General features: G+C 44.9%; 1 protein-coding gene across 1 annotated transcript; it reads right to left on the bottom strand.

Annotated features, from left to right (window-relative positions):
• Nucleotides 1-16: 16 nt before the first annotated feature.
• On the bottom strand, nt 17-10,024 carry LOC307027358 (protein mono-ADP-ribosyltransferase PARP15-like). The gene is made up of 3 exons (XM_079695592.1): nt 9,828-10,024; nt 9,006-9,180; nt 17-1,809 (listed from the first exon to the last, which is right to left on the bottom strand). The coding sequence occupies exons 1-3, from the start codon at nt 9,933-9,935 to the stop codon at nt 1,529-1,531; spliced, it is 564 nt and encodes a 187-aa protein (XP_079551718.1). The 5' UTR covers nt 9,936-10,024; the 3' UTR covers nt 17-1,528.
• Between the last annotated feature and the right edge of the window lie 4,520 nt (nt 10,025-14,544).

Here is a 14,544-nt window from a genome sequence, read left to right as displayed (position 1 = left end):
AGAAACACACCTCAGATTTGGTCCAAATCATTTTAATGTCCAGAGACTCCCAGCAGAGGACAGTATAATCCATAGAAAATAGGATTTATGTAGATAGAACTCTATTAAATGCACATCAAGTATTCCACTTCTCTTTAAATGTGTATAGGTGTTGTTAACAATTTTCTATGCTATATTATGTTGTTTGAGTAAATTATTTAAAAAATATGACTAGATATTGTCATGTATGCTAAACTGTAGCCCTCTAAGACATAGTGGCACTTTGAGCTAAATGCTAATATCGGTGAAAAAGTGTGGGACCAAAATAACTATCTTCAAAGTAAGGCCACATTCAAAGTTAAAACTTGCTTAAAGGTGAGGTATGTAATTTTGGAGAAACCAGCTCGAGTGCGCTAGAATTTGAAAGTAAAACCGGAAAAAAAATCTGCCACTTCCTTACAGAGCCCCTCCTCCAACACACGAACGCGTACATGACCAATGAGGGCACGAGATTAATTTGTGCACAGGTGGAAGGCTGACAGGAAGGTAGGCCATCAAGTTATTTTAGCCGGGCCGGCTCAGATGATTGGTCGTGCTTTTTACAGTACTACGGCTTCCACAGAAGAATTTTTGGAAATGTATTTATTGTCAAAGCAGTTAATATATTCATTGCTATCGGGATGTTGGAATATAACAAAGTGTTTCTGAAATAAATGACATACCCCACCTTTAAATGTATCTATTAAAATGTGAATTGACTTAAAGGTAGGGTGGTTAATTCCCTTCAGAACAATTTGTTATATTCCATGGAATGCTCTTAACATCCCGATAGCAATGTATATTAGTATATTAAATTCTTTGACAATAAATATATACAAATATTTCATCTCTGGAAGCCGTGGCGCTGTAAAAGCACGACCAATCATCTGAGCCGGCCCGGCTAAAATAACTGGATGGCCCACCTGCCTGCCAGCCTTCCATCTCGTGCACAAACGTATCTCGTGCCTTCATTGGTCATGTGCGCGTTCATGTGTGTTGGAGGAGGGGCTCTGTAAGGAAGTCTGAAGGAAGTGGCAGATTTTTTTTGGTTGTGTATTTTCAAATTCTAGCGCACTCAAGCTGGTTTCTCCATTCTTACCTACCCTACCTTTAAGCAAGTTTTAACTTTGAATGTGGCCTTACTTTGAAGATTCACATTTCCTGTCATATAAAACAATACATGTGTTATCTCAGTAAAAAATGTCCAAAGAAATCTTACATGAAAACTTTCTCTAGATCTTTCTGTGAATTACACAAAGATGACATTTGTTACCAATTCAAAATTACATTACAGAGAAACAAACACCTTGCGACAAATGTTAGATTAAGGCAATGACAGTTTGAAAATAGTCATCTAGCTAACTTTAATCTCAATAAAGCAAATGGAAACGAGCCCTTCAGTTAACATGCAATGTATTATATAAGTATTAAACAGTTGTTGCAGAGAAGAAAACTAAAAACAGAGGTATATTTTTATCAGAACGGTGGCACAATGTGATCATAGCATCGATCAGGCGAATGTGATCAGGTATTCTGGGTACGCCTGGATGTCATTGAAGACTACAAAGATGGTTGGATTGGTGTTGTTATCTGCCACACTGTCGTACAGGTCTGTAGCATTGCTGGAGCTCTTGGTGGGGGGGGTGATCATGCCGGCTCTTCCCGTGGTGAAGTCTCCCACCAGGACCTTAGCCAGGTACATGCGCTTGTGCTGCCTGGTGTCAGGTTTAGCGTAGCCCTGTGAGTACGATGAGTTCACAGCAAAGTAGGAACCATTGCCGTACGCCGCACCTACAGAACAAAACAGAGAAGAAACTTGATTTCTATCTAAAGGTGTTGTGATAATGAAGATGTCAATGGGCACTCCACTATGCCACGGTCAACGGTGTGTTAATATTGGAAAAGCTCTATGTAAATGTGTCCACCTCCTGTCTTCTATGACACTTGAATGCACTGTGTAGTTGACGAAGAGAGAAGAGTATTTTAAGAATGTATTGACTTTTGGTTTAGCCCAGTGGTTGTCAAACTTTTTCTGTCAGGACCCCCCTTTGGAGAAAAAAAAATCATAGAGGGTGCTCAAACATTTAGGGTTTCCCATTAATGTACCGGTCGCTACAGTGGAATTTTCTACTGCAACAATCCCCACGCAAATACACAGTGTACCCGCGACTGTTACAATGAAGGCTCGATAATCAGCTCGCGGCATATAGGTGTAAGAAGGGGTAAAGCGCTATTTTTATAGGTGGTGTGTGGTGTGTATAGCTTGCCCCCGGAAAGATTTGTTTTTAAATATTGAAGTTAAAAGCATCAATCTGGTGCACTTTGAGACCAAAATGAAGAGATCTATGGATACCTCTCTCAACACCCCTATGAAACAGAACTGTAAACAGATTTACTTTTTTTTAATGGATATTTTACAAATCACCCTTTTAAACTTTATTCTTTTTTTAATGTCATATAGTATTTCATACCTGTTTTTCATTTATTCTCTTATTTTTTTATAACTATAATGATCATATAAACGTGTGCCTTGGAAATAATTGTTTACATTAATGGTGACCAAAACGTTTGAGACCCACTGAGATAACAGAGAGTCCTTTAGTTCACTGAGCCTCTCAGTCTGACAGGAGAGGACTCTCCTCCACTTTGTTGTTGAAAAAACTCCTTATATCCGTTAGCGTAGCTCGCTAGCACCAGAAGCTAACAACAACGATCTCCGGTACCGGTGCGCTCTCTCTCTCTCTCACGCACACACACACACAAAATGGCTCGCTTCACACACACAGAGCCGAGCTTTAATGAAACACAGAGACCCAGACGTAATAGTACTGTATCATATTATTTTCGATTAAAAATAATTTTTCAAAATATGAATTTATTTATTTAAAAAAAAAGAAAAAAATGTAATAACATTTTTTCCTCCTGGTCTCTCTGTCATGCCTCTGCGCCCCCCTGGGGGGGCGTGCTCCCCACTTTGAGAACCACTGGTTTAGCCGTTGCATTAACACAGTGAAATGGCTGTAGCTGAAAAGCGACGGAATATGGAATATTTGGGCAGGTTTTATCACGTCGTTTTGGGAATTGCTCCATTAAAAAATAAGGTAGGACTTAAACTGCATTCACTTGATTGGCGATTAGCTCTTTGCTCACCGCTAGGTTGCGGCGCGACATGCATGTCAGCTAAAGGCACATATTGTATGAGTGTAGCTTTAGCTAGCATGGAGGCTCAGTGGATCGCCGGAGCTGTTAGATTGAAATTAACATGCTTATTGTATTCAAACTGTTATAGTAACTGTAGAAATAAGATATCACGGTAAAACGTTGATCACTTCCTTCGGCGTGAGAGGACGCTGGCGCTGACTGTTCGCCGCTTCTCTGTCCGAAAATCTCGTCTTTCTTTGTGTTAATCTAAGAGTTTCTGACCACTTTCTACTGCTATAGATTGCTAACTATTCTGTTGTTTTTTTGTTCTGATCTGGACATATTTGTTACACCCGATTGCCATTTTTGACGGACGCTTGGTTCTCTACCCTGCTACACCTACCTGCTAACGCTGCTCCATCCATCAAATAACCAGCCCCATTCTTCGTCCTGCCCCTCCCCGTGAGCCCTGACTCTGGTTCTTCTTCCTGCCGGTCCCCCCATCTGCTGTAAAGGACAGCCTGCAACTGACCTCTCATCCTGTCTGACGGCTGCCAACAGCTCCACTTTCAGCGCCGCTGGTCTACAACCATAGCCAGCGCTGTGCTAACGCTAGCATCCTACCGCGGCACTACGATGTTACGATACTCTGTCTCCCAACTTTTTAATCTCAACAACTTTTCTGCGCTTCCTCTAAGCTTGTCTGTCATCAATTGCCTCGGGCTTCTACGCAGACCGAGGTATGTCCATAGAGGTTCCAAACGCAGATTTGTTTACTCCCAGTCCGGAAAATCATCCATAACATCTATCTGGTCGACTAACCGCCATGTCCCACAACTGTCATGATATCTGAGCGCACTTATTACTCCATATTATACACCCACCACTGGTCCGTTACAATCCCAGCTGTACCAAAAACCTGGAGTGGATTCCACTGCCCTCTTCTCAGAGCTGGTCCAAATTCCTGGAGTGGATCCCACTGCCCTCTGCTCAGAGCTGGCCCAAATACCTGGAGTGGATTCCACCGCCCTCTGCTCAAAGCTGGCCCAAATACCTGGAGTGGATCCCACTGCCCTCTGCTCAGAGCTGGCCCAAATACCTGGAGTGGATTCCACTGCCCTTTGCTCAGAGCTGGCCCAAATACCTGGAGTGGATTCCACTGCCCTCTGCTCAGAGCTGGCCCAAATACCTGGAGTGGATTCCACTGCCCTCTGCTCAGAGCTGGCCCAAATACCTGGAGTGGATTCCACCGCCCTCAACCACCAAAAACTGATAATAACACACTTCCTTCCACCTCCTCTCCGCTCCTCCCCCCCATCTCACATTCCTCCCCGCACTGTCAACCTGGACAACCTCTCACCTCTTCAGCCTGTGACCATACCACGCCCCTCCCACTCAACTAATATTGCCCTCCTTAACATCCGATCACTCAACAAGAAAGCCCTCATCCTCCATGAACTAATCTTGGAAAAATCCCTTGATTTCCTTCTGCTCACCGAAACCTGGCAACAGCCCGATGACTTCTTCTCCCTCAACCAAACATCCCCCCCTGGCTTTAATTACATCACTAAACCCCGCCCCTCCCGCCGTGGTGGCGGCCCTGCTGTAATCCACAATCAGAACATCCAGATCACAGAACTAACCCTCCCCTCAGTATCATCCTTTGAATTCATTGCCTTCAAAGCCCCTCCCTCACTGACAGTCATCCTCATCTACCGGCCTCCTAAACCTCATCCCTCCTTCCTCTCCGATTTCACTGAGTTCCTCACACTTGCCTCATCCCTCTCTCAACGTCTGTTACTACTTGGTGACCTCAACATTCACATTGACTCACCCACCTGCAAGCTGGCATCCGAATTCACAACCCTACTGGACAATTTCTCTATCACCCAACATGTCACCTTCCCCACCCATGAGAAAGGACACATTCTTGATCTCGTCTGCTCTACCAACCTCCCAGTGATTGACCTCCACCCTTGCCCATTTCCCCTCTCCGACCACAAACTCATACAATTCAACATTGCCCCCCCCCACCCGAAACCCCTGCCCACCCAGAAACATCACCTTCCGTAATCTACATTCCATTGACCATAACCATCTCTCTGAACTGCTATCGTCTAATCTCCCCCTGGACGCAACCCTCAGCTCACCTGACGATCTGCTCAACCACCTCAACTCCACCCTACTCACCTCCCTCAACACTTTAGCCCCCCTCAAAAATAAAACTGTTACTTTCAAGACCTCCTCACCCTGGTTCACACCCGCACTGCGTAAAATGAAGCAGCGAGGCCGCCAACTTGAACGTCTTTCAAAGAAATCATCCCTCACAGTCCATTACATAAGCTACAAACTCCATCTCAATGCATACAGAGATGCTCTTATTGCCGCTAAATCTGCCTACCTCTCCAACATCTTCACTGACCCCTCCCGTAACCCCACGACCCTCTTCTCCACAGTTAACAAGCTCTTCAAACCTCGTGCTGATAACCTCCCTACTTCTACTTCCGCTACTTGCAGCTCATTCCTCCAGTTTTTCGCAGACAAAATTAACGCCATTAACCACTCCTTCTCAGCTCCATCTGATATACAAGCATCTCCCCCAACCTCCACCGCTACCATTTCTCCCCCCATCTCCCTTGACCTCCTGACTCCTCCTCCCCAGCGCCGCCTTTCCCAGTTCAACCTCGTTACCCCAATTGAAATACTCCATCTGATCGGTTCCTCAAATCCCACAACCTGCTCCCTTGACCCTCTACCCACTCCTCTCCTGAAGTCCTGCCTCCCCGTCCTCTGCCCCTATCTTGCTAACCTTTTCAACTCCTCGCTGTCCCATGGAACCGTCCCCTCTGCCTTCAAAACTGCTGCCGTTACTCCAATCCTCAAAAAACCTGGTCTTGATCCCTCCTCCCTCACTAATTACCGCCCCATCTCCAACCTACCATTCCTCTCAAAAACTCTTGAACGCATTGTAGCCAATCAAATTCACTGCCATCTCCAAACCAACCAGCTTTATGAACCCCTTCAGTCTGGATTTCGTCCTCACCACAGTACAGAAACTGCACTCGTCAAAGTCCTCAATGACCTCCTCACCTCTGCTGACACTGGTTCCCTCAATATTCTCATCCTCCTCGACCTGAGTGCAGCCTTCGATACTGTGAGCCACAACATCCTGCTCACCCGACTCAGGGACATTGGTATTGAAGGTATTGCACTCAGATGGCTCCAGTCCTACCTCACTGAACGATCCCACTTCATCTCCCTCCCCAACCACTCCTCTGCCACAGCTTCAGTCACCCAAGGTGTTCCTCAAGGATCAGTACTTGGACCCCTCCTCTTCATCATTTACATCCTGCCCCTCGGTCAGATACTCCGCCACTTCAACCTGGACTTCCACTGCTATGCTGATGACACTCAGATCTACCTCAGCACCAAATCCCTCCATAACCCACCCCTTACCCACATCGATTCCTGTCTGACAGCTATTAAAACTTGGATGCAACATAACCTCCTCAAACTGAACAGCAACAAAATAGAACTCCTCCTAATTGGCTCCAAATCCACCCTCAGCAAGGTCACTAACATAACACTCACCATCGATGGCACCATTGTTTCCCCCTCCAATCAGGCACGCAACCTTGGCGTAATCTTTGACCCCACCCTCTCCCTCGAACCTCACATCCGCCAAACAGTCAAAACCTCATTTTTCCACCTCCGCAATATTGCAAAAATCCTACCCTCTCTCACCCGCCCCACAGCCGAACGACTAATCCATGCCTTCATTTCCTCCCGCCTTGACTACTGCAACTCACTTCTTTACGGCATCAGCACTACATCCCTCAACAGACTCCAACGGGTTCAAAATGCAGCTGCACGTCTCCTCACACATACCAAATCATGGCATCACATCAGCCCAGTCCTCAAAGAGCTCCACTGGCTTCCTGTCTCCCATCGCATCAATTACAAAATGATGGTCCTCACCTACAAAGCACTCCACCATTTGGCCCCCCCTTATCTCACAAACCTTCTCACTCCTTATCAACCCCACGGTCCCTCAGATCCACCGCAGCCGGACTCCTATCCATTCCCACATCCACACTCTGCAGCTTTGGGGACAGAGCCTTCTCAGTGGCAGCTCCTAGGCTCTGGAATTCCCTCCCCCAAGATCTCCGTGACTCTGAGTCCCTCACAGTCTTTCAGTCCCGCCTCAAAACACATCTTTTCAACTCTGCCTACCCATAAGCCCCCCTCCTCTCAATCAATTTCCTCTTGACTGCCTTTTATTTATTTTACTATACTTACTTGTTTGCCTGTCCTTGTTTGTCTACCCTCCCTCATATTGTAAAGCGTCTTTGAGTCGTGAAAAGCGCTATATAAATAAAATGCATTATTATTATTATTATTATTGTAGTTGTAAGTGCATTGCCTTGCGGCCTGTAGCACCGTCCTTGATGGAGCATATGTGTGGGCTGGACCTGTATTTTACAGGAAAGGAGTGAGCAGAGAGTAGAGCAGTTGTTGATTCTTGTTCTGTTTTCTGTGAATATCTGCCTCACCTTCTCAGACTTTGAGTTGCGCGCGCTACTAAAGAAACGTGTTACCATGGAAACCAAACAATGGTGTAGCTCTATTAAAGTCCGAGTGGAAACAGTCGTGTCTAAATCTGATTTTGTCAGAAATCGGGAGAAACGCGGGAGAAATATGACCCCGGGAGGAAACCGGGAGAGGGCAATGAAATCGGGAGTCTCCCGCGAAAATTGGGAGGGTTGACAAGCATGTTGTCAACTAGCCATTCAGAAACGTCCAGCTGCAACCGAGATGTTTGCACCTCCACCAAAACCTCCGCTGCTTCAGGGTCAGTTTCTGGATCAAGTGATAATATGCTTGAACACATGCATTGCTCTGAGATGACATGTTTATTCCACACTCGTAATCACAGCAAACATGGTAACGTGACTCTTGCCGGCTCATGCCCCCCTCTGCAGGGGGGCGTGGTCAGCTGCTGCTCAGAATTTTCAAAGACAGGCTTGGAATAGAGCGAAAATTAGCGAAACGAGGCATGGCTAAAAAATGATCTGTTTGGTATTTTGAAAAATAAAATGTATAAATATACCTTATATAGGTATGGTCATACACTGTATCATTTAAATATAGCATGATAGGTCTCCTTTAAGTATTTCCCTTTACTCGATATTAAGCTATAGTTCCTTATGAACAAAACATCCCTTAAATAAAACCCTTTATTAAAGTTGTGACCTCTTAATAAAGCGTGTCTAGTTGAGGCGACGTTACAAGCTTTAACAGTTCCACCAAAGTTTGATTTCTCTTCAGACGGTCTCATTAAAATAACGAGTTTGAGGTTGAGGCCCAAAGAGCTAAATGTATAAATATTAGAGTAGCACATGCATAACATTTACTTTTATCTCGAAATGTTGTTGTATATTTTGCTAAAATCATCACGTATCATAAACGTGCAACGATTAGTCGACTAATCGCTTGAATTGAAGACTATTGGTGGACTAGAAAAATCTTTAGTCGAGGGCAGCCCTACTTCCTCCACTGGGGCTAGCCAGAAAGTGGGCAACCCGTGGTTTAGTGTTTAACAATATACTCTAATTTGGAGCTTTAATTAATTATCTTAAACATCTTAATCTGAATAATGACTCACAAATACAGCTGTCGAATAAATACAGAGGATTAAGTAATACTACAGTATTTTACATACAGTATTTAAAGAAGTGTTGTCTTTCAGCCAAAGGTCGAACTGAATATTTAGATCTTCCCTCCCATGCAGTATTTTATTTTCCCTTGTGAATGTGCAGAAAGTGTTCTCATGACTCTTTGGTTACCATGTGTTCCGGCGTAGCTGCGGTTGAAGCCTCGTTTGTTGATGAGATCGATGGAGTTGGCTCCAGTGCCGTGGAAGAGCTTCCTCTCGTTGTTGTTGTGTTTGTTCTTCACATCCAGCTGTTTCTTTAACAGCTGGTAGCTCTTCCACAGTGTGGTGTTCTGGACTCGTTCAATCTGACAAAGCCAGTAAGAACACAACACGTAAGAGACAGAGAGCGCTGAGTTACAACTTTAACATATTAAAGAATCTTTTGTATCAGTACATTTAGCAGGGATTTAGCATTTCAAATATTTCTATTAAAACATTTAAACACTTTTAGTCAATGAAAATATATTGGATTTAGTCTAATTTAGTAAATATTGTGACATATTTAGAGGGAAATAATTATCAAAGTATTATCTCATAAATATTATTATTATTATTATTATTATTATTATTATTATTATTATGAAGTAAGACTGTCTTTAATAATAATTTATGATCATTACATATGTTAAAATAAGAATGAATGTATTATTATTATTATTATTATTATATGTTAAAATAAATATATATATATGTTGTCCAGCTCTTGTCTTAAGCGCTTTGAGCACCAGGAAAAGCACTTTATAAATTATTATTATAATTAATATTCAGCATGTTATTGTCCAAAATGCAAAGGCCATTCAAAGTAGCCATTGATTTGTTTTGGCAAGACAATTTAATTGTGGGATAATATAAAAATTCAATTCAGGGTTAAACGACTAATAAATCTGCAGTGAGTAAAGATACAGTCTCAAGGTGTCGCTGCATATTTATGAAGATCAGATATTGAACATACGCTAATGATGTTGGGCGTGAGGCCGGTGTTTGTTAGCTCTGTCTCCACGTCGGTGTATTCCTGGGATCCCACAGCAACAGGAAACAGTTCGATGAGATCATCTTTCATGTCATCCCAATGTGAGGGCAGCGCCGCATCATCAGCTAAAAACAATTAACTGGGTTAGCTTTAGAGAATGATACACTTTTGCAAAACCTTCATCTTATTTCAAAGGTCACTATGAATGCTAAATTCAAACTGTTATTCAAAATAGAGAAAAGCTGGGCTTGCCACGGAGCCCGAAAAGGCAACGTGGGCAACACCTCCGCTTCTCCGTCCCGCGGGCCCACCACCTACGTGAAACAGTGATGGGGTCGGGTGCGCTGCCAGAAGGGTGGCAGTGAAGGCAGAGGGTCTCGACGGACCAGACCCGGGCGGCAGAAGCTGGCTTTGGGGACGTGGAACGTCACGTCTCTGGGGGGGAAGGAGCTTGTGCGGGAGGTGGAGCGTTACCAGTTGGATCTGGTTGGGCTCACCTCTACGCACAGTGTCGGCTCTGGAACCTTACTTCTGAATAGGGGTTGGACTCTATTCTTCTCCGGAGTTGCCCAAGGTGTGAGGCGCCGGGCGGGTGTGGGGATACTCACAAGCCCCTGGTTGGGTGCCGCTTTGTTGGAGTTTACCCCAGTGGACGAGAGGGTTGCCTCCCTACGCCTGCGGGTTACGGGGGGGGGGGGGAACTCTGACTGTTGTGTGTGCTTATGCACCAACAGCAGTTCAGAGTATTCGGTCTTCTTGGAGACCCTGAAAGGAGTCCTGTATGGGGCTCCTGAAGGGGAGTCCGTAGTCTTGCTGGGAGACTTCAACGCACATGTGGGCAATTATGGGGACACTTGGAGGGGTGTGATTGGGAGGAACGGCCCCCATGATGTGAACCGGAGTGGTGGTTTGTTACTGGACATCTGTGCTAGTCATGGATTGGCCATAACAAACACCATGTTCGAACATAAGGATGCTCATAAGTGTACATGGTACCAGAGCACCCTAGGCAGAAGGTCCATTATCGATTTTGTTATCGTATCATCGGACCTGAGGCCGTATATTTTTGACACTTGGGTAAACAGATCACCAACGGATCACCATCTGGGTGAACTGGGAACGTCAGGAGGAGTCCCAAGTCCAGGATGCCAACTCACACCTCCGGCGGAGCTTTTCAGACATCCCTGTGGAGGAGGGGGACATTGAACCAGAGTTGGCGGTGTTCAAAGCCTCTATTGCCGAAGCCGCAGCGGGGAGCTGTGGGCTATAGAGGCATCACACTAGTCAGCCTTCCCGGGAAAGTTTACTCTAAGGTACTGGAAAAGGAGGGTCCGGCCGATAGTCGAACCTCAGATTGAGGAGGAACAATGCGGATTCCGTCCTGGTCATGGAACGATGGATCAGCATTTTACTCTCGCAAGGATCCTGGAGGGGTCCTGGGAGTACGCTTATCCAGTCTACATGTGTTTTGCAGATTTGGAGAAGGCATATGACCGGGTTCCCAGGGAGATACTGTGGGAGGTGCTGCGGGAGTAAGGGGTGAGGGGGTCTTTACTCAGGGCCATCCAATCTCTGTACTCCCAAAGCGAGAGCTGTGTCCGGGTCCTCTGCAGTAAGTCGGACCCATTTCCGGTGACGGTTGGCCTCCGCCAGGGCTGCGCCTGTTTGTGATATTCATGGGCGGGATTTCAAGGCTTAGTCGTGGGGGAGGGGGTCTGCAGTTCGATGGGCTAACGGCCCGTCTACACTACAGGCATCGAAAAATGCTTTCAACGCTTCGCCCATTCACTTGAATGGGGTGACGTAGAATATTTTTAATCTTCGACGAACTGCATTGTGGGGAGCATGGCATGGCTTTGCAAGCATCACGAGCATCTATCGGCATCAAAAGTTGAACAATATTCAACTGTTGAGGCTCGATGCTTGGCATCAGCCAATCAAATCCCGTTTATGCGAATCCCGCCAGTGCAAGCGCTAGCCAATCCATCTGCGTGCAAGCTGGGAGAGCCAGACCGCAGTTCATTTCCTCATATTCCAAACGAGATATCACGGTAGCAAATCACCCGGTTCTTTACGACCAGAACTATTTACCGGGATACAAACCGGAGGAACCAGCCATGGAGGGAGGTGGCAGAGACAGTGGGTGAAACTGGTAGGTTTTTCGCCTGTTTGGAGAGTTTATATCCAGTTTACTTCGTTTTAACATTGCTATTGCTTTGTATGTCGGGGGCAGGAGATTCATGTGATTGGTTGTTGGTCGCGTTGCTCTCAAAAAATCGCCAAGCTTCAGACACGCCCAGCTTCAAGATTTTTTTATGCCTGTAGTGTAGACGGGCCGTAAGGATTGCACTACTGCTTTTTGCAGATGATGTGGTTCTAATGGCTTCATCGGTCTGCAACCCTTATCACCCACACACAGATGGTTAACCGTTTAAGGGACAGAAATGTATGATTCATAAGAAATCTAAAATATTATCATTTATCATCATCAGAAGTGTGTGGGAGAGAAACTCCCTCTGGAGGGAAGACAGGGATGTTAGCCTTTGCAGACCTTTTACATGCACAGAAACCTATAGAACACACTACAGGAAAGGTAACCCACTTTAAAAGGACTATTTTCTTTCTATTGTATCACTGCTTCTAATTATGGAAGCTTGTGACATCGCAAGACATTTTATGTATCAACTTGTCCAGGAGTAGATGCAGCTATCCGTTATAATCAGGGGTGCACATAACTGGTACGCAGGTACGCATGCGCGGCAACAATCTGAAATGCGTACCGTCAGTTGTGTAACAAAGCGCATTTGCGTACTGATGTATATGTGAAGCTTTTCCAGATGGCGGTTAGATCATCGGACGACGGAGTCAGTCTCCGTGTGCACAGACAGGGCTGCTGTTAACGTCGGCCTGTACAGCAGCACTGCGCTAAAACAGCTGATCACAACGTTCACACGCTCTGTGGTCACGAAGCTCTGCACTCTACTACTACCCCCCTCCCCCCCCGTTGACATTCGCGATACAGAGGGCTTCATCATACTCCACTAGCACCCCCACCCGCTGACATTCGCGATACAGAGTGCTTCATGGGAACTTTGAGGGGAGCCGGAAGTTGGAGTACCAAACACTGACTCCAGGTACTCATCTGAGTACCTCACTGAGAAAGTTGTGTGCACCCCTGGTTATAATGACTCATTACTAGGGGTGTAACGGTATCAGTATTCGTCCCGTACCGTCACGGTTTGGCACATGCAGTCACACGACGAATTCGCCTTTTTTTACGAGTTGGAAAAAAGTCTGTCATTCAGGGCAGTATCCATTACACTATTTATAATCCAGGGGGGGGTATTGCGCCTAAAAGCTGTTTGCCAGCCACCCTTAAACAACAAATGAAGAACAAGAAGAAATACAACAACAAAACGAACAAAATACAAGAAGAAGAGAAGTTAGTATGGCGATTTCAGATAACACACAGGAGCTAGAACCCACCTGCTTCTTTTAAACACTTCTTCTGTGTGGGAAAATTTCGGGTTCCCTGTGGACTACAATAACGATGGACTGCGAGTGGTGGATCGGACGAGGACGGTGTGTCGGCGTTGTAAGACAGCGGTGCGTTATGCTAATGGTAACACACGCCAAACATGCTAAATCCTGTCAGAAGGCATCACCCAGATTTGCCAATCACTGGAGCCCGGCAAAAGACAACAGCAGTTCAACAGTTTATCCCTGCTGTTTTTAAGAAGTCAATAGACATGAAAGCCGTGAGACCAAAATAAATAACGGAAGCTATTGGCATATATATTTCAACAGCTATGCGCTCTTGAAACAATTTCTTATTATTTATGATGTAATATTTAAGTCATTATTTTTAGTTTTACAGCTTATTGAACCTTTTTGTTTGAAATCAGCCATTATAGATAATCTGGGCATCTGAGTGTGTGGGGTACTGTTTGTGGTTTGTTTTTATCAGTTTAATACAGTTAATTATTCAAAATGTTAGAGTTCCTTAATTTTAAACTGAAACTTTCACTACTGTTCAAAAATAAACAACAACAAACCTGGAATTATGCATTAGGGACTTTTTTTGTTGCTTTTCTTGTTGTACCGAACCCGTACCGAACCGTGACCCCCAAACTGAGGTACGTACCGAACCGTGAATTCTGTGAACCGTTACACCCCTATTCATTACATCATAACACATTACAACACAGCAGTGACGTGCGGTGAGGTTCATGGCTGGTGAGGCACTGACTCTTTCAGAGTCAGATTTACAAATATTATATTTTGACCTTAATCAAAATATTCTGTTATTTTCAAAAGCTTTTTTAGTCTGATGCTTCGATTCATTTTAAACAGACCGTTCAACAAAAGGATACACAAAATCTAAATATTGGATTGTTCTCTCTTAGTAAGATCCCATTTTCATTACAATTACATTACAAGATTAAGTCCATGCTCTCCTTCTGGACAACAATCTCTATTACTTTTTTGTAAAAGTCCTCCTTATCTTCCTGTAGTTTCAAAAGTCTAGTTTTTTTGTTTGCGTCTACCGTCTCTGCTTAGAATAACAGTAGCAACAAGAACCTGTGGGCTCATGTGCGCCCCCTTCAGTGCGGCAGAGGTTATGGCTGCCTCCCCTGGTGCTTTCTCATTACCGTTGTATGATGAGACCAACGAGCCTAAATATCATATCTATGTGAAA

The sequence above is a fragment of the Notothenia rossii genome (assembly GCF_949606895.1).
Source record: "Notothenia rossii genome assembly, contig: scaffold_405, whole genome shotgun sequence".
NCBI lineage: Eukaryota > Metazoa > Chordata > Actinopteri > Perciformes > Nototheniidae > Notothenia > Notothenia rossii.
This window is presented reverse-complemented; position numbering and strand designations above follow the sequence as displayed.